The sequence below is a fragment of the Garra rufa genome, chromosome 7 (assembly GCF_049309525.1).
Source record: "Garra rufa chromosome 7, GarRuf1.0, whole genome shotgun sequence".
NCBI lineage: Eukaryota > Metazoa > Chordata > Actinopteri > Cypriniformes > Cyprinidae > Garra > Garra rufa.
In genome coordinates, this window is record NC_133367.1 from 32,282,758 (window position 1) to 32,305,265 (window position 22,508).

General features: G+C 34.9%; 1 protein-coding gene across 1 annotated transcript in view; it reads left to right on the forward strand.

Moving 5' to 3' along the window:
- Window positions 1-22,508, forward strand: part of nek7 (NIMA-related kinase 7) — a 102,600-nt gene that overhangs the window by 35,618 nt on the left and 44,474 nt on the right. Inside the window, exons 3-5 of the mRNA XM_073844147.1 lie at window positions 9,065-9,202; window positions 14,329-14,391; window positions 19,086-19,196. Of these exons, the coding sequence (XP_073700248.1) occupies window positions 9,065-9,202; window positions 14,329-14,391; window positions 19,086-19,196 (312 nt within the window). The remainder of the gene's footprint in view (window positions 1-9,064; window positions 9,203-14,328; window positions 14,392-19,085; window positions 19,197-22,508) is intronic.

Sequence of the window (22,508 nt, forward strand, 5' to 3'; positions counted from 1 at the left end):
TAGTTGTTGAATACAGCTAGGCAGTGAAAACTACAGGCCTGCTTTCATCAATAAACCATGAGAGACATTTGACATTAGTTTGAACGCAACACTCAAGGTAAGTCTGCCAATGGATTACACCGTGACAGCTTAAGAGAATGACTTTTACAAGACTCTCAACAAGCATCCAAGATCGACTTGTATTCCCTTGGAAGAAAAAAAGAAGCAACCAAAAATGCTGAATTGTGTATGCAATCATGCATACCCCGATATCATATATTAAAGTCCCCAAGGTTTGATGGATATGCATAGGAGATGCCGGATGAGTCGGTAAGGCGTGCATATTTGATGGCGCATTTGCTCTCCGAGCGAGTGGGAGGGCGAGATCTTCAGATCCGATTTTAATCGTCACGGCGGATTTTTCGACGAAGCAAAATCCTCTTGTAAAGCAAGGGCTTTAAATACTGGAGCAGATTGAAGAGGAGCGGGGCGAAGGAGGTATAAATATTGCATGGGCCGGGCCTGGAGAGAGACGTTGATGAAAAGGATGCGAACAGGATCTCCTGCCTTGTTCCTCCCCCCACCACGAAGATCCCCCCTCCAGCACCCACCAACCAACACCACCACCACCAAGCCCGTCTTGCTACTCTACCACCTCTTCAGCGCTTCGGTTGTCCTTTCCTTGGCAGCCGCTGGCAGTGTTGTGCTGTCAGCTCACACCTAGTCTCCACACTGCTGCCGCCCCGTCCTCCGTCATTCTCCTCCTCCTCCTCCTATCTCGCATTCCCTGTCATGCGGCCGCACGTCTGCATTTCTCTTTTTACACTTGTGTCACCAGTGGCCAACCCTCCATCCTTTGCTGTTGCTCCTGTGATGTGTTGTCCCTTTGAGTCATTTACCCAGCATGCTCTGCTGCATCTTCTGTCCCCTCTGACCTTTTTTTTATTTAACCAAAGCGCTGGTTCAAAACTAAAGCCCAAAGTATACTTGTTTTTTATTTTTTTATTTTTTATATTACATGTACATCAGCATAGTACATACACTTGCTGTATGTGTGCAGTTAGATTTCTCTAAAAAAATCTGTATGGACAGTCTTTTTTTTTTTTGCCATTCTCAGGGAATGCTCAGGTTTTTTTTTTTTTTTTTTTTTTTGCGTTGGTTAGTTTGTCCACAAGGTGGCAGCAATGCACAGGCCTATCGTTTTAATCGAAAAACAAAAACTGAGATGAAACGACAATGACAAACTACTGGAAAACTAGATCATTTGGCAAAGTTCCTCTGAAAAACCTTCACCTTCCCCAGCTCCACCTGTATTGATCTGCTACGGTTATTATAAATGCTATTGTTCAGCAGTGTAGCAGATGCGTTCCGCCAAATCCAAATACATTACTACTGTCTTATCTATTTACCATGCTGAAGCCTTATGAGAGTTGTCATGATAGTACTCTAGTTTAAATGAGTACAGAGACATCTTTATTGGTGATGACTTCTGGAGAGAAATACCACAGACACTGAACAAGGATTAAAACTTTATAGTGTGCATGTTTTGACCGCCTGTGTTTTACTTTGAAAGGCTATTCTTTTGGCTGTGCGCTAAGCATTCACATTAAAATATCAGTATACTTTGGGCTTAAAGAGATAGTTGACCCAAAAATGAAAATTCTGGCATTAAATTACTCACCCTCGTGTTGTTCAAAACCTATAAGACCTTTGCTTATCTTCACAACACAAATTAAGATATATTTGTAATGAAATTCCAAGAGCTTTCTGGCCCTGCATAGACAGCAACACAACTGATACTTTCAAGGCCCAGAAAGGTAGTAAGGAGATTGTTCAAATAGTCCATGTGACTACATTGGTTTAACTTTAATTTTAGGTGCAATGCATCTGGGTTCTATGTCAGAACACCGGCTCTAGCATTAGCAGCACCACACACATACATTGTGATACTGTCGTGAGCATGTGCCGAAGACTGATACGAAAGAGAAGAAATTGTTGAACAAAGTCATTGTTTTCTTTATGCACAAAGTATTCATGTAGCTGCATAAAATTAAGGTTAAACCACTGATGTCACATGGACTATTAGCCTTTAATGTGGTAGTTCCATTGCTGTCTATGCAGGATCAGAAAGCTCTCGGATTTTGTCAAAAATATCTTAATTTGTGTTTTGAGGATGAACGAAGGAAGCAAGCAGAGTACGTCTGTTTCTAAAGCATGCAGTGCCATCTGCTGTTAAATACCATCTTAGAATCGATTCATAATCATTTCTCAATTTGTGATGCATTGGTTTATTTTCCCAGGTCTAGTCCCAATTCAAGCCATTCTTGGCCTCTTTCCAGGGTCACTAGGTTTTCACAACTAACCCGCCTATTGCTACCCGAAGCTAGCCAAACTGCGTTTCGAAGGGCGGTCCACCGTCAAAAAACGTGTTCCGGGAAGTAAAATACACGTTTTTTTTTTTCCCCTGGTAAAATTTGCAATCCATGGTCTAAATATCACGTTGTTGTGGTCACTTCAACCCATGGAAATGAAAAAACAATAGCGGCAATAGTGTTAAAGTAGCCCAATTCAGCGGGAAAACCACATACTTGGCAACATTGCCCCTTTCCTCCCATCTCCGTGGCAATGAGAACTTTGCCATGCTCGCATTACCCTTGCTTGGCGAAATTTTGTGTTGGCAAAATTTCTGATGAAAAAGTTGGTCACAGATTGCTTTGCATGAAAGCTGTGCAGCATCCCAATGAGGCCTGCAATGATAATTTAGTGCATCACGATTCGTGGATCAATTCTGAGATTTTCCGAATGCATCATGGTTCTCTCTGGAATCGATTCTAAGTTGTGTTGTCAAAAAGTACAGACTTCGGTACCAGTTGGCATTGCATTTTTAAAAACGTACATTTCCAACTAACATTTGAGCGCTGCTGAGCCGACTCTTAAACATTTGCTAATTGGCCATGGTGTTCGCCTGCTCAACAGATATGACTGTGATTGGTTACAGTGATCACCATGTGCTCACATAGAAGCACAGCGGGAGCGTTTGAAAGCTGCGTCTGTCAGCGGATCCCTAATACATTTGCACATAGATTTATCTCCTCACAGACGCAGTTTTCAAACAGCAATGTTTAAGAATTGGCTCAACAGTGCTCAAATGTTAGCCAGAAATGGACGTTTTTAAAACTTCAATACCGACTGGTACCAGTACTTTTGACAACACTAATTCTGAGCTTAGTTTTTAGCACCAGATGGTGCTCTAATCTAGTTTTTAATGGCACACATTCAAATGTTCATGAAGAAGAACGCTTATGCGTTCGGCTGAGTCATATAATTGCACCTCAGCTTTTATGAATGATTTTTTTAACACGAGATTAATGTAAACAAAACCCACTCTGAACACCCTTGTAATAAGCTTCAACCTTTTTGAACTTTATGAATGATTATTTTAGGCTCAAGTGTGGATGAGGAACAGGAAGCAAACAGAGTACGGCTGTTTCTAAAGCATGCAGCGCCATCTGCTGTTAAATACTATGCTCAGAATCGATATTCGAGAGGGAATCGTGATGAATTTGGAAAGTCTCAGAATCGATGCAGAATAATTTCTCGATTCATGATGCATCGATTATTTTCCCAGGCCTAGTCCCAATTCAAGCCGTTCTTGGCCCCTTTCCAGGGTTGCTACACAATAAACCCACCTAATTGCTATTTAAAACTAGCGTAATTGCGTTTAGAGGGGGACCCACCGTCAAAAATCATGTTGCAGGGGGTAAAAAATGTTTTTGGAGGGGGTCCCCAGGTAAAATTCACTTTTAATGTGAATATCACATTATTGTGGTCGCTTCAACTCGTGTTCAACAGTGTTAAAGTAGCCCAATTCTGTGGGAAAACCGCAGACTTGGCAACACTGCCCCTTTCCTCCCATCTCTGTGGGTTATTTTGTGTTTTCTCCACTTCCCACAGAGTGGCAGTGAGAACTTGGCGAAGTCATTCTGATGGAAATCTGCGCAATCAGGAGTTTCGCGAAAGAGAGAAAGTTAATTCAAGTTGGTGACCTGAATTGCCACACTGACCAGCAGAAAGCAGCTTGGTTTGAAAGTAACAACATGCGGACTTTTTTTTTTTCACATGAAAGTTGCTTGACATCTCAATTCAGGCCGTTCTTGGCCTCTTTCCTCCCACCTCCCTGCGTTATTTTTGTTTTCTCAACTTCACGCAGAGCGGCAACGAGGCCTTTGAGCTCACGCCCCTCCTGCAAGCTGCAATCTGTACAAACGGCGTCACGCCACTGTGGAGTGACCCCGGCGGTCTTGGAGATCCTCGGCTGCTGCGGTTCATCTCGTGTCAGCTCAGTGCTCTAAATTGTGTGACAGCGCAAAGCCACGGATGAGACAAGCTGTCAGTCAGGGCGCCCCTGCTGCCCTTTGAAGGCGAGGCCAGGGGGCAGAAAGGTGCCGCAAATGGCCTGTGAAGTTTACATACACTGCCCACTGCTAAACAGATTACCTCTAATGAAGTGTCTGGAGCTCAGGCCGCGTCAGGCCTAATCCTGGCTGGCAGTGCGTCCCTTCGGCTGCCAAAAAAGCCGCCACCCTCTGGCCTCCTCCCGCCGCTATGCCGGCCTCCCCGGCGCTGGGAGGTGCCCGTCGTTAATCAGGCCGGACAGTGCGCGAGCTGACATGCAAATGTAGGTCATTGCATATGTAAATGTGTGATTAGCGAGCCGCATGCCAGAACACATTAGCTCGACTTTGCTCTCAGCATGCGCTTGTCATGCCGCTTTAGAGGCTCATGCTAACATTTGTCAAGCGACCATGCAGGAAGTGAAAGCAATGCCTTGGCCCTCTGCGCACCATCCGCTGCTGACCAAATCAACACCATACATATGTATCATCTATGGGTCAATGACAAATAAGAGTGTCCACAATCAACAAATGGAAAATATCTTCAATATCTAGTTTAAAACATCATGCCAAGTTCTTAGCATAATTTTCAAAAGAGTACATTTCTAAGTAGTAAGAAGAAAAAAACGTTCTAAGGTAAAATGTATTTTTTATTACACATTATGTGTTATTCATTTTTTTGGGAGTTGCATCACATGACATCTGCAGGGGTCTCTATGGGATAGGTCCTCTATAATGTAATTTTTGTAGTTTTGTTCTCCTGCACCACTTGGCTTTTATTTGGTAGATGAAAGTGGAGCAGTTATTGATTGTGTTATATAGGAATAATTTTTAAATGAAATAAAAAAAATTATTTGAATGCGTTATTTATTTATTTTTTTTATTTCACTTTTAGTTTAAGTAATTTTAGTTAGATGGTAAAGCCAACATCTCTTATTTTTGTGTAATATTTTTAATCTAATTTTATTTTAGCTTCTAATTACCAAAAACTTTATTAATGTTTTGTCAGTATTTTATAATTTTATGGCTATTTAGCCTAAATTTATTTAACTTTTTTTCAGTTCTGGTAATGGTAGTCTGCAAAGCTTGCATCTCTCATTTTCATTTAACATTTTTAATCTAATATTAATTTTATTTTAGATTCTAAATAACAAAAACTATTTTTTATTTAACTTATTTTTTTTAAATGTCTATTTAGCCTAAATGTTTCATTTTACTTTTAGTTTTAGACATTTTATTTAGTTGGCAAAGCCAACATCTCTCATTTTCATTTTATTTTTTTTAAATCTAATAGTATTTCGGATTCATAAAGAGGCTTTTAGGTTTCGTAACGTTACACAGTTTTATCCGACACGTTCATAGCTGCAGCTGGAACAGAGCTGGCAACCCGGATGACGAAACTCTACTGACTTTGTGATTAGTAGATAGCTGGAGGGTGGAGCCTCAGACCAAAACACAAAATGACAACAATAACATCAGTCGTGGGCTGCAACTTTCACTTTTAAATGACAATATCCTGGCCGGACCACTGTTGTCAGTGATATAAGTATTTGAAATGAACATGATTTCTGTCTAGTGACATGTCAGGGCCATTTTATGATTAACTGAAATACATTTCTTACATACAGTTCCTTTAATTTTATTTAATATAATTTGTAATTAACAAAAACTACATTAATATTTTCCTGTTACCTGACAGTAACAACACTCTTGTTAATTAATGAATAAATCTGTCGTTGACCCCTTAGGCTACTCAGTGGTTTTTCATTCCTTGGTTTGTATAACCATAAAAAAACATGAATTTTCCAACTTGCTATTGTGTTCAAATAACCTTTTTTTTTCATAAACCTCTCTGGGTTTGACACAAAATAACTACACGTTGCCGAGAAACCTGGCGTCTTGGATATTAGCTTGATATTGTTAAATTTAGTCAGATCCAGCTTTCTCTCTTCGCCGCGGTGGCAGAAAGAGAGCGCTGCTTCTGCTGCACCAGATGTGTCCCTGGAAGAAGGGGCTGAGAGCGTGTTGTCACATGGAAAAACAAGCTACCTCGCTGTGTTAATTGGATGGGGCAATTCTTTGGCTCACACCTTTTTTTTTCCCTTAAAGCTGTCAAGTTAGAAAACAATGAAATTCTTAAATTGGTCGCCCCTTGATCTACTTCCAGCCCTCTGGCGTCTAGTCAAGTTGCAGTGCTTCCTGCAACTCATTTCTTTCAGGTCAAGCCGTTATATATATTTATATATATCAGACAGTTTTACACAATAATGTTGATGGATTTGACAGATCGTCCAAGTATTCCGGTATTGTAAGAAAGACGTGGATGGCGTTTCCATGACTAAATATCCTAATGGATGAACGCTTTGAGGAGTTAAGCTTAATATGGACGCATAATGTGGACTATGAATAAAAGAGATTTAGCGTGTTTACAAGAATACGATTGTCATCTTTCCCTTTCACATCTTGACGATGTTAACTTTCTTTTGTCTGTATAAAGCATTATCTGTCTGTCTTTCTGTCTGTCTGTCTATATATAATATAGTTTGTCTATCTAATTATCTGTCTGTATATACAATATCTGTCTGTGTCTGTCTGTCTATATATAATATCTATCTGTCTATATATAGCATTATCTGTCTGTCTTTCTGTCTGTCTGCTATATATAATATCAATTCAATTCATTGCTTTATTGGCATGACTGTAAAAAATACAATATTGCCAAAGCAATATTAATATATAATATCTGTCCGTTTGTCTATATATACAATATCTGTCTGTCTATAATCTGTCTGTCTATGTATAGCATTATCTATCCGTCTCTTTCTGTTTGTCTATATATAATATAGTCTGGCTATCTAATTATCTGACTATATATTGTCTGTCTGTCTATAGACAGACAGATATTATATATGGACAGACAGACAGACAGACAGACAGACAGACTATATATAGACCGATAATTAGATAGTCAGGCTATATTATATATTGACAAACAGAAAGAGACAGATAATGCTATATATAGACAGATAGATTACATAGACAAACAGACTATATTATATAAAGACAGACAGATAGGTAATGTTATATTTAGACAGATATTATATATAGACAGACAGATATTGTATATATAAACAGAAATTTGATAGACAGACTATTATATATAGACAGACAGACAGATAGATAATGCTATATATAGACAGATAGATATTATAGACAGACAGAAAGATATATTATATATAGAAAGACAGACAGATAGATAATGCTATATATAGACAGATATTACAGACAGACATATAGATATTGTGTATATATAGACAGATAATTATAGATTAATTATATACCTAATTATCTGTCCATATATACAAATCTGTCTATCTGTATGTCTGTCTGTCTGTAACATCTCTATTTACATCATTATCTATCTGTCAGTCTTTCTGTCTGTCTGTCTATATATATAATATAGTCTGTGTATCTAATTATCTGTCTATATATACTCTGTCTGTCTGTCTATAAATGTCTGTGTATATATAGCATTATCTATCTGTCTGTATTTTTTGTCTGTTTATATATAATATAGTCTTTGTCTAATTATCTAATTGTCTGTTTATCTGTCTATATAGTCTGTCTATCTGTCTAATATATAGCATTATCTATCTGTCTGTCTTTCTGTATATATAATATCTGTCTTTCTGGCTGTCTCTATATACAATATCTATCTGTCTCTGTCTGTTATATCCATTTATATATAGCATTATCTATCTGTCTATATATAATCTGTATGTTTGCCTATCTAATTATCAGTCTATATATACTCTATCTATCTGTCTGTGTTTGTTTGTCTATATGTAATGTCAGTCTGTCTATATATAGTAATTGTCTGTCTAATTATCTGTATATAGTCTGTCTATCTGGTATTGTAAGAAAGACATGGATGCCATTTCTTTGACTGAATATCCTAATGGATGAACGCTTTGAGAAGTTAAGCTTAATATAGAAGCATAATATGGACTATGAATAATAGAGATTTAGCGTGTTTACAAGAATATGATTGTGTCATCCTTTCCCTTCCTTTCGTATCTTCACAATGTAATTTGCCTTTAAGGCTGTCTTATGGCCATGGCATGACATTGCATTCCACTATCTGTCACCTCCAGTTGCCAGAACGTTTGCGGGATTAAAGTTTACACCCGAAAAGCCTCTAAAGGTCAGAGTGTTAATTAATTTATTTATTTGTTCACGCCATCTCCGAGGGGCTAATTCTGGGTTTTGTTTAGATTTTTTATTTTAGAGCACAAGTGTCAAGGCGCTGCACGAATTCTTGGGAAAACCACCTGGGGCGCTTTGTCACTAACTGGTCCAGCATAAGTCACTTCAGAAGTAGGGATGTCATCACTCGCCTGATTCGTCCAGACAGTATACGGCAAAGATTCAGGATTCAAAGTGGATGCTTAATGTTGATTCGTTCCCACACTTTCTTGCCCTGACGTATCACCCTGATGACACCTATCCCAGATTGCCTCTAGAGTTTTCTTTCTTTCTTTTGGCGTATAAACAAAAACAATCATGGAGTTTGGCTTGCAACGGCCGATCTGTGGCGACATGTTTGTTTTGTCGTTTTGAATTTAAGACGAATGCTGTGTGATGTGCTTTTCGCTTTCTTGAAATGTTCTTGTTTTGTTGTTCTTTTTCAGAAAATCCAGCAGGATATGGGCTATAACAGTTTAGCCAATTTTCACATTGAAAAGAAGATCGGAAGGGGGCAGTTCAGCGAGGTTTATCGAGCTACATACATTCTAGACCATACACCGGTAGCTTTGAAAAAAGTGCAGGTAAGAACTTTTTATCCTGTTTGGCGGTATTCCGGAAAAAAAAGTATGTTTTACAGAGTTATGTTAGTAAATTATAGATATGGTTTAAACATTTCGTTACTCGAAATAAAATAAATGTTACCTGAAATAAAAATAAATTATATATTATCTATCTTATATCTATTTTATATATTTATTACATATATTCTGTCAGTCTGTCTGTCTTTCTGTCTATCTATCTGTCTGTCTATATGATATCTTTCTGTCTATATATAGCATTATCTATCTGTCTTTCTGTCTGTCTATATATAATATCTGTCTGTCTAATTATCTGTCTATATATACAATATCTGTCTGTCTATATATAGCATTATCTATCTGTCTATATATAGCATTATCTATGTATCTGTCTTTTTATCTGTCTATATATAATATCTGTTTGTCTAATTATCTGTCTATACGTCTATACAATATCGGTCTGTCTCTGTCTATATATAATATCTGTTTGTCTAATTATCTGTCTATACAATATCCGTCTATCTGTCTGTCTCTGTCTATATATGATATCTGTCTATATATAACATTATCTGCCTGTCTATATATAGCATTGTCCGTCTGTCTGTCTTTCTATCTGTCTGTCTATATATATAATATTTGTCTGTATCTAATTATCTGTCTATGTATAGCATTATCTATCTGTCTATATGTAATATCTATGTCTATATATAGCATTATCTATCATCTGTCTTTCTATATGTCTGTCTTTCTATGTCTATCTTTATATAATATCTGTCTCTAATTATCTGTCTATATATACAATATCTGTCTCTCTGTCTATCTGTCTGTGTCTGTTTATATATGATATCTGTCTATATATATATATATATATATAGCATTGTCCATCTGTCTGTCTTTCTATCTGTCTGTCTATATGTATTTGTCTGTCTGTATCTATTTATCTGTCTATATATAGCATTATCTATCTGTCTATATATATATCGTCTGTCTGTCTTTCTATATGTCTGTCTGTCTTTCTATGTCTATCTATATATAATATCTGTCGGTCTCTAATTATCTGTCTGTGTATACAATATCTATATCTGTCTGTGTCTGTCAGTCTTTCTATCTATTGTTCTAGCATTCTGTCTATCTATAAATATGTATCTGTCTGTCTGTATATTCTGTCTGTCTGTCTGTTTGTCTGTATATTCTGTCTGTCTATATATTCTGTCTATCTATCTGTCTATCGTTAGTTATCTGTGTATCTTTCTGTATATAATCTATCTGTCTATTTATTTGTCTGTCTGTCTGTCTGTCTGTCTGTCTGTCTATCATGTCTATCTATCCAACGATTTATCATGTCTGTCTATATGTCTCTCTATCTCTGTGTATATTATATATTTAATTACATATATTCTATATAGACAAAACAAACTACTCAAAATTACAAAAACAAAATGACTAAGACTTCAACTAAAACAGAAAAACTAACTAAAAGTCTAAATATATATAAAAAATTTAATAGCATCTCAGTGATTTTAAATATTTATTGCTATTTTAGTCAGTATATTTGCTCAATTATAAATTATTTAATTTTGTATTAAACATTACTATTGCAATTAAATAATAACAATGTATCAGTTTGCAGTAGTTTTAATAGCATTCACTTAACATTAATAATATCGCAAAATAATAAGGACCTTTTAAGCATCATTCCAAGTTAATATTGAGTTGTAATATCAGCAGCTTTCTTTAGCTGTATGTAATAAACACAATCATCGCAATTAAATATTTGGTAATATTCTGTATGTCGTCAAATGCTAAAGCATAAATCTAAACCATCCAAAAGCCCCTGTTAGAGATTCATGTTTGGATGGCAGATTATTGTTTTTATCTTGATTAATAACATTTGTTCTGTCGCAACACACGATTACACAGCTGAAGGGAACTCTAAACACTTTTCATACAACTTTTTAAACAACTTTAATCAAATCTGAGTTTTTCTGGAACATCGAGTAATGTATTTCATATAACAAAAACAATATTATTAGATAAAACTTAAAACATTCTTTTGGTAAATACAGCAAATTATCTTTGAACAGAATCAGGCATTCGATTGGCTCTTATACTGATAATCACGATTGAATCTGTTTCTTTTCCTGCCATAAAACATATTCACAGACACAGCCAGCACACACACACACACACACAAAGCTCCACAGTTTCCTCCGGATGTGCAAAGCAGACGTGCTGGAAGAAATAATTGGCAAGCTCTAGATTAAAAGAGTGGTGCCCGGTTACCAGCGCTTCTGCTTTCCTTACGCACACACACAGTGGTCGACTCCGTCACTACTGCTGACTTTATTAACACTAATGATGAGCCCAGAAACAATTGGCATTTTTGTATATGCCATTAAAAATGACAGGTAATAATAACAATCTTGACTTAGTGAATCTATCCCATAATGCAGTTCATCCATGCCACTTGTTGACTTGAAAATTCAAGTTTTATAGCTGCAGATACATTCGATTTCATACATATTGCAATGCAAATCAACTTCAATCCCTCTGATTATGTACGTGATCCAAAGCTGTCAGGGTGAATGTCCACTGTGGGCACCATTTCCACCTTTTGTGATTAGGAAAATGATTATATGCGATGTTTCCTGATGCAAATATTGTGCAACCCTGATTGCTTGAAGAAAGAATGTGATATTTGGACTAGTTTCGCTCTCTTTAGGTTTGAAAGTTTTGCCTTGATTTTTTGACTTTTGCCTTGAGATGCTCATAACATTTTCTGTTTGCTTTTTATACTTGTGCTTTATTATAATCAGGACAGACATGATCAAAACAGTGTTTTAACAGATACATCTAACATACTGTCGGCATAAACAGCTTTTGATATTCAATAACAGCACAAATAATCTTGTTTTACAGCAAGTATGACATAACTTAAATTTAAAGACAGCCGGTTATTGCAAAATAAATTGTTTAAGTGTTGTATCATATGCGTTTTCATATATTATCATATATAATATATTGTATTTTTTTTTTGTTAAAAAAGTAAATAAATAAAAGATGAATGTATAAACACAAATAATGTATATTAATAATTAACATTTATTGTTACAAATAAATTAGGATTTAATTAGTAATGAATAAATTAAAACTATTAAATTAATACAAATAAATATATTCCAAGATCAAACTTGTATTCATGGTCAAATTACTGAATTAAAAGACAAGTAAATTAATTATAATATAATTATATAATATATAGATTTTGTTTATTACAAACAATTAAAAGATAAATAAACTATTAACTAATACAAATAAACAATGGATATAAATAATTAATTAGTAATAAATAAAAGAAAAACTGTAAATTAACCAATACAAGTTTTTCACTACAAATAATTTAATGCTAATTAGTACTAATAAATAAAGAAATTAAAAGATAAAACAGCTAATTAGTAAAAAAGTTAAATTAATGAATTAAAAAAATAATTAATATTATTAAATATTTATTTTAGTAGTGTATATAGTAGTAAATAAAAAATAATGCTAACTAATGCAAATCAAGCATTAACACAAATAAATAATTATAAATATAATTAGTGATAAATGAATACAAATAATACATTCAAAGATCAATAAATTAATAAATTAACGTTTTTCCACTACAAGTAATTTAATTCATTAAAACATTTAATTATACAATTAATGAATTAAAATAAAATTTGATAAATAAATACTGATGTTTGTTGTTTTAAAGGATTTATCATGTTTTTTTATTTAAATAATTTATAATTTAGTTTTAAATAATTTTTTAACTAATATAAATAAACAATGTATAATGTATAAATAAAATAAATTCAAAGATCAGTAAATTAATGAATACAAGTAATTTAATAGTAATTAATATAATAAAGAAATTAAAAGATAAACACTAGTTAATCATTTTTTGTAAATAAAACTGTTAAATAAAATAAATGTATTAACTAATACAAATAATGTATATAAATAATTATTAGTAATAAAAGATAATGCAGATCATGTATTAATACAAATTATGCTATAAATAATTAGTAATAAATGAATTAAAAGAAAATTAAATTAATACAAATAAAAAAAATTAATAGTTTTTTTCACAGCAAGCTATTTAACAGTATTGCTAATAAATAAATGCATTAAAATATATAAAGCGCATTAATTAGTAAAACAAGTCAAATAAATTATTATTAATATTGATTTTTGTAGTATTGAAGTATTTAATGTATTTTTGTATTTAAATAATTTAAATATGTATTTTTCTAAATAAGACAATTAAATAAAAGAAATAAATGTATTAACAAATACAAATAAACTGTGTATGAATAATTAAGTAGTAATAAATTAAAGATAAATAATGCAAATCATGTATTAATACAAATAAATATTGATATAAATAGTAATAAATTACTTCAAAGATAATTAAATAAAAATAAATAAATTCAATGAAATCAGTTTTTTCACTACAAGCAATTTAATAGTAATTGTTACTAATAATAAATTATAAATAATAAATGCTTTAAAAGATAAAAACATTAATAATTAGTAAAAAAGTCAAATAAATTGATATGAATAAATATTGATTTTTGTAGTGTTGAAGTATGTAATGTATTTTTTATTTTAAAAAAATTTAATGAATACAAATAAATAAACTAAATACGTTTATTTATTTTTACTACAAGTAGTTTAATAGTAATTATTAGTATGTCGAATGAATTAAAAGATAAATAATAAATAATTAATATTATTAAATAATAAAATAAATATTGATTTGTAGTATTGAAGTATTTTGTAGAAACATTAAATAAAATTGGGTGAACAAAAAATGAACCATTCGTTCTTGCGCAGTTCTCCTGACCCATTAACGCAGGTGAATCTGGGAAAACAGGGACGCTTAAGGCAGGCGGGGTGTAGATGTGGTGGGGCAGGAGTTTGGGGGTCCTGGGTATCAGTGTGACGTCCCCCCTCCTTCTTGCTCTACCACCCTGTACCAGTAACGTTTTTTTTTTTTTTTTACTTGCTTTATCTTTTTCTGTCTTTATGCCATAACTCTGTTTCTCCTTCCTCTTTCTCTCTCCCTTTTGATCTTTTGATAGATATTCGACTTGATGGATGCCAAAGCTCGGCAAGATTGCATCAAAGAAATAGATCTCCTGAAGGTAAGAAACCAGAGAAAAGAGAGACCGACACCATGTGCCGCTATTAGGATCTCTAAAGGTGCCTCTGCCGAGACCCGATACCAGAGAAACACAGAGGGAGAGAGAGAGATTCAGAAACAGAAAACAATTGATCTGGATTAGACCTTCAGGTCTCTCTCTCCCTCTTCCTCGTTCTGCTCTCTCTTTCTGTTAGGCAAGTGCAGAACACGGTCCTCTTTGTGTCGTTCCTTCAGGCCAAGATTTTTGTTTTGGCCTTTTTTGTAGTGCCACAAAATAAACCTTTTCGACAATAAGCATTTCAGCCTTTTTTTTTTCAGTTTTTTATTTATTTATTTGTTTATGTATATTTTTTTTTTATGTATGACTTTATTATATTTGACAATTTAATTCGGCACAAAAGCAAAAAATATGGTATTTAAATGTTTTTTATTTATTTATTTATATATATATATATATATAGTGTATATATTTGTTTATTTATAGAAATATTCACAATTTTTTGTATTTATATATATATATATTGTGTTTATATGCATATATATCGATATAAATAAATATTTAATATTTGTGTGCATATATATATATATATATATATATATATATATATATATATATATATATATATGTACATGCACACAGACACATACATATATACTTATGTATATTTTATACACACACACACAAAAAAAAAAAATATATATATATATATATATATATATATATATATATATATATATATATATATACATATACATATACATATACATATATCTAATAGTTATATTATCAAATCATTATTCATGTTATTGTTACTATTACTACATTTTCTATTTATGTTGAGGATGAAGGTAACACTGCAACGTAAAGGAGATTTACCACATTCTCCCCTGAATCATTTGATGTTTCTTAACATGTTTTCATTCTTTGTTTTTTTTCTCTTTCCTTTTTTAATAAATCGTTTTCATCAAACCACCTTAAACAGCCTGCGCCTTGCGGTAGCACAAGCACTAACGAAAGTTAATGACAGCTCCAATAAGAGCTGACGTCTGGCTGATCTGAGGTGTCTGGCTTCTCTCTCTGCTCTGTTGTGTCTTTGTATCGCTTGTCGGATAAACCTTCCTCGAACACACACACACACACACACGCTTCGCTCTGTGTTGTCATGTTAATTGTTTCAGCTCCGATTGCGTCCATTGCGGAGCCAGTTCGCGTTCCATCTCCGTCTGTAGGCATCTTCTTTGAGACAAGATAATTGCTGCCTTTTTCGCCCTGCTACTTTTTCATATTCTTTCTTTTATATATACAGTAACAATCTGAGAGCTGTTCGCACTTGTGCTGAACAAAGTTGACGAACTTCGGCCATGTGACGGCTGAAACAAAGCTTCAGAAACATCATTGATTTTTGCAACCGACAATAGTGACCCAATGACCTCCAGACAATTTATGAGAAGGTAAAAAGTAAAAAGAAGCAAGGTGCCACTTTCAAGCCTCTTGAGATGCCTTCATTCCCATGGGAGGAAGCGGAGGTGGCGGGTGAAGGGGTCACGTTGCTGGCGGGGTGACGGAGGTCGCCGTCACGCTCCTTAACGGCACTTTGCCAACCGAATGCGCCGGGGTCAAAGGGTCCCACAACGTTGGTCTTCCTACCATGTTCCTCCTCCTCTTCCCGTCTCACATTCGGCCCTTTTTTGTCTCCTTTACACAATCGTTTCTACTCCAGCGCTAATGAATTCAGTCGTTATAACCAGCTCACCTCAAGCCGCTAATAAGCCGTTTGCGAGGAACACAGACTCATGCCTTCTACCTCAGTGGACAAAGCCGGGGAAAAATACGGAAAGAGTCGCAAATCAAAATAATGAGGGGGAGCGACGCGAGCCGCCCCTCCCCGACGTATCTGTCTATTTGTTTTTCTGTCACTTTGAAGCCCATCGTAAACAAAATTACGCTGTTATGCGGAAATGCTGTGCTTTTTTGCTTGCAACAGAAATTACAAACCATTCCGTAACATTGTAATCTATCGCGATATTGTAATCTATCATAATATTCAAACTATATTAACATTTATGACTCGAAATCACTCGCAGAACCCACAAGTGTGGCTTCTCATAATATAATTGTCACTCTAATCGGGCTCGTCGTAAACAGAGGGTTGGCTTAATATTGTTCCCGATGGAAAACAACAGCGAAATTAGAGCGTTTAACGTGATTAAAGTCAACATCACGCCGCGTTTCATGTCCGCCACATTGGATGTGCCAGCTAAGGGGAAGCAAGAATGGGGCTGACACTGCCGGCTGCACTCTCGCTGCAGCTGTGTGATCCAAAAATACATCTAACGAAAGTCACAGGATGGCGACAGAGGCGCGCACGTCCTCCCCTATATCAGCGCGGGGCATGAACATTTCTTTAATAACCCCCTCTGCTGTGTCACAGCGCGTAGCGGGGGCCCGAAACCCTCCTGCTCGCGCAGCGGCTTTCGCCTGTCTCGCTTCTCATTGATACACTTGTTTCCTTTTATTTTGCGACCCCCAACCCCCGAGTCGTCTTCAGCGCAAGAACCGATCGCAGCTCATTGACCAACCAACAGGAAACGGCGAAAAGCTGAAGGCTTGGGTTGGGGGGGATCATGCCGTGCTGACATGCACTGCTGCTGTCTGGCCTACAATGTTAACATCAGCTGGAAAATTCAGCGTGTTTTTTTTGGTTTATTAGGGGGTTTGCTAAGACAAGCATCACTTTTGCTGTTTCTTATACTTAAGGGATGTGAGCAAACCCATCGCCCTTTGTATTAAACTTCATCTCGCACTGTTTGTGCATATGAAAGTGGTAGTATGCGGCTTGGCTTGTGCTGTTATTGTCGGATATATAAATTTTGCTTGGTTGATGATGGAATCCGACATGCATTAAATAAGGGGAGGGCTCAAGTCTCATGCAGTGACTTTAACTTTTTGACTTTGGACCACCCAGAAGACCATTTAGCAAAAGCTTTAGCGATTTTAGCGAACTCAAATTGTTTTTTCTGAAGGTAATCTACACACACACACACACACACACACACACTACCAGTCAAAAGTTTTTGAACAGTAAGATTTTTAATGTTTTTTTTTTAAAGAATCTCTTCTGCACACCAAGCCTGTATTAATTTGATCCAGAGTGCAGCAAAAACAGTACAATTTTGAAATATTGTTTCTTTTTAAAACTGTTTTCTATTTTAATATGTTTTAAAAGGTAATTGATTCCTGTGATTTCAAAGCTGCATTTTTAGCATCATTACTTCAGTCACATTATCCTTCAGAAATCATTCTTAAATTCTGATTTGCTGCTCAAAAAATGTTTATAATTTTTAGTATGTTGAAAGCAGCTGAGTGGAATTTATTTCAGGTTTCTTTAATGAATAGAAAGTTCAGAAGAACAGCGTTTATCTGAAATATAAATCTTTTAACATTATAAATGTCTTTATCATCACTTTTGATCAATTTGAAGGACCCTTGCTAAATAAAAGTATAAAGTTCTATAATTTCTTACCCAAAAATAACAAAAATAAATATATACTGACTCCCAAGTTTTTGAATGGTTTAGTTATGGTGTATAATGTAACAAAAGCTTTTTATTTCAGATAAATGATCATCTTCCCATTCATCAGAGACTCAAATGTTTCAAATATTGATAATAATAATAATAATAATAATAATAATAAATGTTTATTAAGCAGCAAATCAACATATTAGAACGATTTCTGAAGGTTCATGTGACTAAAGACTGGAGAAATGATGTTGATTTTAAAATTTAGCTTTTATCACCAGAAAAACACTATTGTAAAATATATTCCAATAAACAGTTATTTTAAATAGTAAAAATATTTTAAAAATGTATTGTTTTTCCTGTACTTTGGATCAAATAAATGCAGGTTTGGTGAGCAGAAGAGAAAAAATCTCACTGTTCAAAAACTTTTGACTGGTAGTGTAAAAAAACCTACCAGTCAAAAGTTTTTGAACAGTGAGATTTTTCATGTTTTTTTTTTTTTTTTAATATATATTTAAAGGTTTTTAAAATATATTTGACCCTGGACCACAAAGCCAGCTGTAAGGGTAATTATTATTATTTTATTTTTTTAAACTGAGATTTATACATCATCTGAAAGCGGAATAAATAAGCTTTCCATTGTTGGATGGTTTGTTAGGATAGGACAATATTTGGTTGAGATACAACTCAAATCAAAAATCAGCTATCTGAGGTTGCAAAAAAATCTAAATATTGAGAAAATCACCTTTAAAGTCATCAAAAAAAATTCTTAGCAATGCATATTTTATATATATAATTTTGAACCAAACAGTATATATTAAATATATATATATATATATTTATTTTAGTTTTTATTTTTTCCTTTATCTTTTTCAATAGTTAACACTACATAAGTGCATTATTTGACAACCCTAACTGTTACTCAGTTTTCAGTCATTTCTGATATTACCACAGTAGTCACAAATGTGTTCCATTCAAGTTGTTTCAACTCATTTGATTTTGCAGAAACCAAAGTGCCTCAAACAGACCCTAATGTCATGTTTACCTTCATACAAGTGTCTGCTTTGGTTTCCGCCGCCGTCTTATTTGCAGGCTTTCCTGACCCACAGAGTCTTGTTAATATTTAAACAGTCCCTGACACTCTGCCTTTTCCCTCTGTCCCTCTTCTCCACAGCAATTGAACCACCCCAATGTAATTAAATACCACGCGTCATTCATTGAAGAGAACGAGCTAAATATAGTACTGGAACTCGCAGACGCCGGGGACCTCTCACAAATGATAAAGGTAAGGACACATGCCGATTTGTCAGCAGTTTCCTTCTTCCTCCCTCAGAGTATTCCCACTGTAGCGGCTGCTAGACCGACCAACCGAATGAACGAATGAAGGTAGAATTATCTACATCCCACAGTCGTATTGTTTATTAGATTCACTCAGCCGTCCAGTTTCCTCTTGACAACCCTCTACAACCTGATGCTCCACATTTAATGGTCTGCATGTAAAACCCCTCGCCGCCAAATCTCCACCCGCATAAATCATTCCCAGCGCAAACAAAGCGTTTGCGTCGGTAAATGAGGAACAGGACGGATTAGTATGACGACGCCTTCGACATGTGCATCATAACGCACGCTTGCGCAAATATCCAGACTTCGGTTTGCTCCACCGCGCCGCTGGATTTCTCAGCCCTTCTGCTCCGCTTTAATCAGTTTTATTTTTTTATTAAACAATGTCGCTCCAAAGGTGTATACAGCGGCTAATCCCCTCAGCATTGTACGACCGAACATTGAGCCATATGTAAAACAGAAGCTCCGAATGCATAAATTTGACGTTTTTTTTATTCTTTTTGATTTTTTTTTTTTTTTTTTTTTTGCGTCTCAGGCCCCCTCCCCAATTCTCTCTGTCCATCTCGGAATTCAAATGAAATCAAATGGCCCCTTCATTTGCATGCACTTACAGAATATTGCATGTGCCGTGTTTGCTTTTTAAAGGCACAGAGGGGGCTGCCGCTCTCCCTCATTGACATCAAACAGCCCTCTGATATGCAAATAGAAAGGCAGGGGAAGAATAGATCCACCGGCTTTGTTTGGATGTGGGCCAAGGTTTTATGGGGCTCGAGACCGCACGCTTGCCGCCGTTCTGATCATTTCTGTGAAGAGGTACGGGTGGGGACGAGGCTCAAAACGGCCAGAGCGAGCGTTCACTTGCACAATGAAGTAATACGCCGCGCTGAAATAACCCGTTTTGTTTCGTTAATCAATTCCCGACCTCTTTTAACTGCCTCGACAAGTAGGTTTGCTTCATTGCCGCTGGCTTAATTATTGAGACTGCATGTGAAAAGGTCATAATTACCGAGTCATTTTGGCTGAGCAAGCTTCATTCTGTCTTAATTAATAATGTAACGTCATATTAGTTTCTGCTTTGAAGCGAGGTCGTGCACTTGTGGACCTCTAAAGCGACCGTGGTGGACAACACCGTGCTAAAAGCATAGAATCACTGCTGAATTTTAAAAAGGATCATTCGGTGCAGTATCACACTCAGCGTTTTGGGAGAATAATGGATGTTGATTAAGTATGGTTCAGAATTGTCAGCAATGCTAAAACATCTGTTTGATTGAAACTAACAGTACGCTTTGATGTAAAATTGCTGAAGTGTAATACAAAACACACTTGAAATCTGTGTTTATGAGATTAAATGATAGTCAGTTTGGCCTACAAACCAAGTTAAATATGTGTTTTAATAAAAATAACACTGTTATCATGCACAAAAAGTTTGAGTCAAGTCGATTAATTTGTGAAATCTTCTAAATTCTCTGGTATATTTACAGCAGTCATGGCAAATAATTGTGCAATTGCGAAATATAAAAAAAAAAAAAACTTGGATATTGCGTCTGATTCACGAGCGAATGGGCACTTTGAATCGGTTGCATTGGTTTACAAATTGGTAATTCGTTAAAGAATTGTTCTGGTAGTGGATTTCAATAAAACTGGATTAATAAGCATAGAATCACTGCAAGATTTTTAGAAAAGGATCATTTGGTGCTGATTCTTTTTTATAAAATCACACTGTTATCATGCGCAAAGATTCAGAGTCAAGTCCATTTGTTTGTAAAATTTTCTCAATTCACTTTTTTTTTTACAACAGTCGTGGCAAATAATTGCGCAATTGCCAAAAAAAAAAAAACCTTGGATATTACGTTTGATTGATGAGAGAATGGGCACTTTGAATCAGTTGCATTGGTTCACAAATTGGTGATTAATTAGAGAATTGTTCTGATAATGGATTTCAATAAAACTGGATTGAAAAGCATAGAGTCACTGAGGTTTTTAAAAAAGGATCATTTGGTGCTGTATCGTTTTTGGAGAAATATTAGATGTTGGTTTTATTAATTATGGGCGAGAATTGTCAGCAATTCTGAAACATCTGTTTGATTGAAACTAACAGTACGCTTTGATGTGAGATCGCTGAAGTGTAATACAAAACACACTTGAAATCTGTGTTTAAGAGATTAAATAATATTCAATTTGGCCTACAAACCATGTTAAGAGATGCTTGGTCAGCACAAATGTGTGTTTTAATAAAAATCACACTGTTATCCTGCACAAAGAGCTGGACTCAAGTTGATTCATTTGTAAAATCTTCTAAATTTTCTTAATTTTACAGCAGTCATGGAAAATAATTGTGCAATTGCCAAAAAAAAGAAAAAACACCTTGGATGTTGCATTTGATTCATGAATGAATGGGCACTTTGAATCAGTTGCATTGGTTCACAAATTGGTGATTTGTTAGAGAATTGCTCTGATAATGGATTTCAATGAAACTGGATTGAAAAGCATAGAATCACTGCAGAATTTTAAAAAGGATCATTTGGTGCTGTATCACAGTATCACACTCAGCATTTCTAGCAGAATAATAGATGTTGGTTTTATTAAGTATGGTCCAGAATTGCCAGCAATGCTAAAACATCTGTTTAATTAGAACTAATGTTGTGTTTTGATGTGAGATTGCTGAAGTGTAATACAAAACACATTTGAAATTTGTGCTTTAGAGATTAAATGATATTCAGTTTGGTTTACAAAACCAAGTTAATTATGTGTTTTAATAGAAATCACAATGTTAGGTTGAAAATGATTTGGAGTCAATGAATCAATAAAGAGAAACTGGGAATTTTCAGGTGGTCTCTTAATATTTTCCATAGATATATACAAACCACCATTAATTTTCTTAACATTTTCTTAAAAAAAACCCCGTAAAAAACATCTTTTCCAAACCTTTGAATGGTAAAGTAAGTTGACAACTGACAAAAGATGAATAAATAATCTGTTCTATGCTTTCAGAAGCAAGATTGTAAGCCTTTAGCATTTGTTTTTGGCTAATTAATATTCAGTAATTCGACTAATAAAATAGCTAATATGTTCAAAATACATAGTGCATCCACAATGTAAAGATCTTGTTAGCATTATCTAATTGCATTCTGTCAGATTCATGGAGACGTTTCTCAGTGCTTGTATGCCGTAATCATCCTAAGCATGTGTGCATCTTGAAAGTCTCCCCAAATGTTTGTTTCCCCATGAGGCTCCTGCTGTACTCACAAACTTCAGA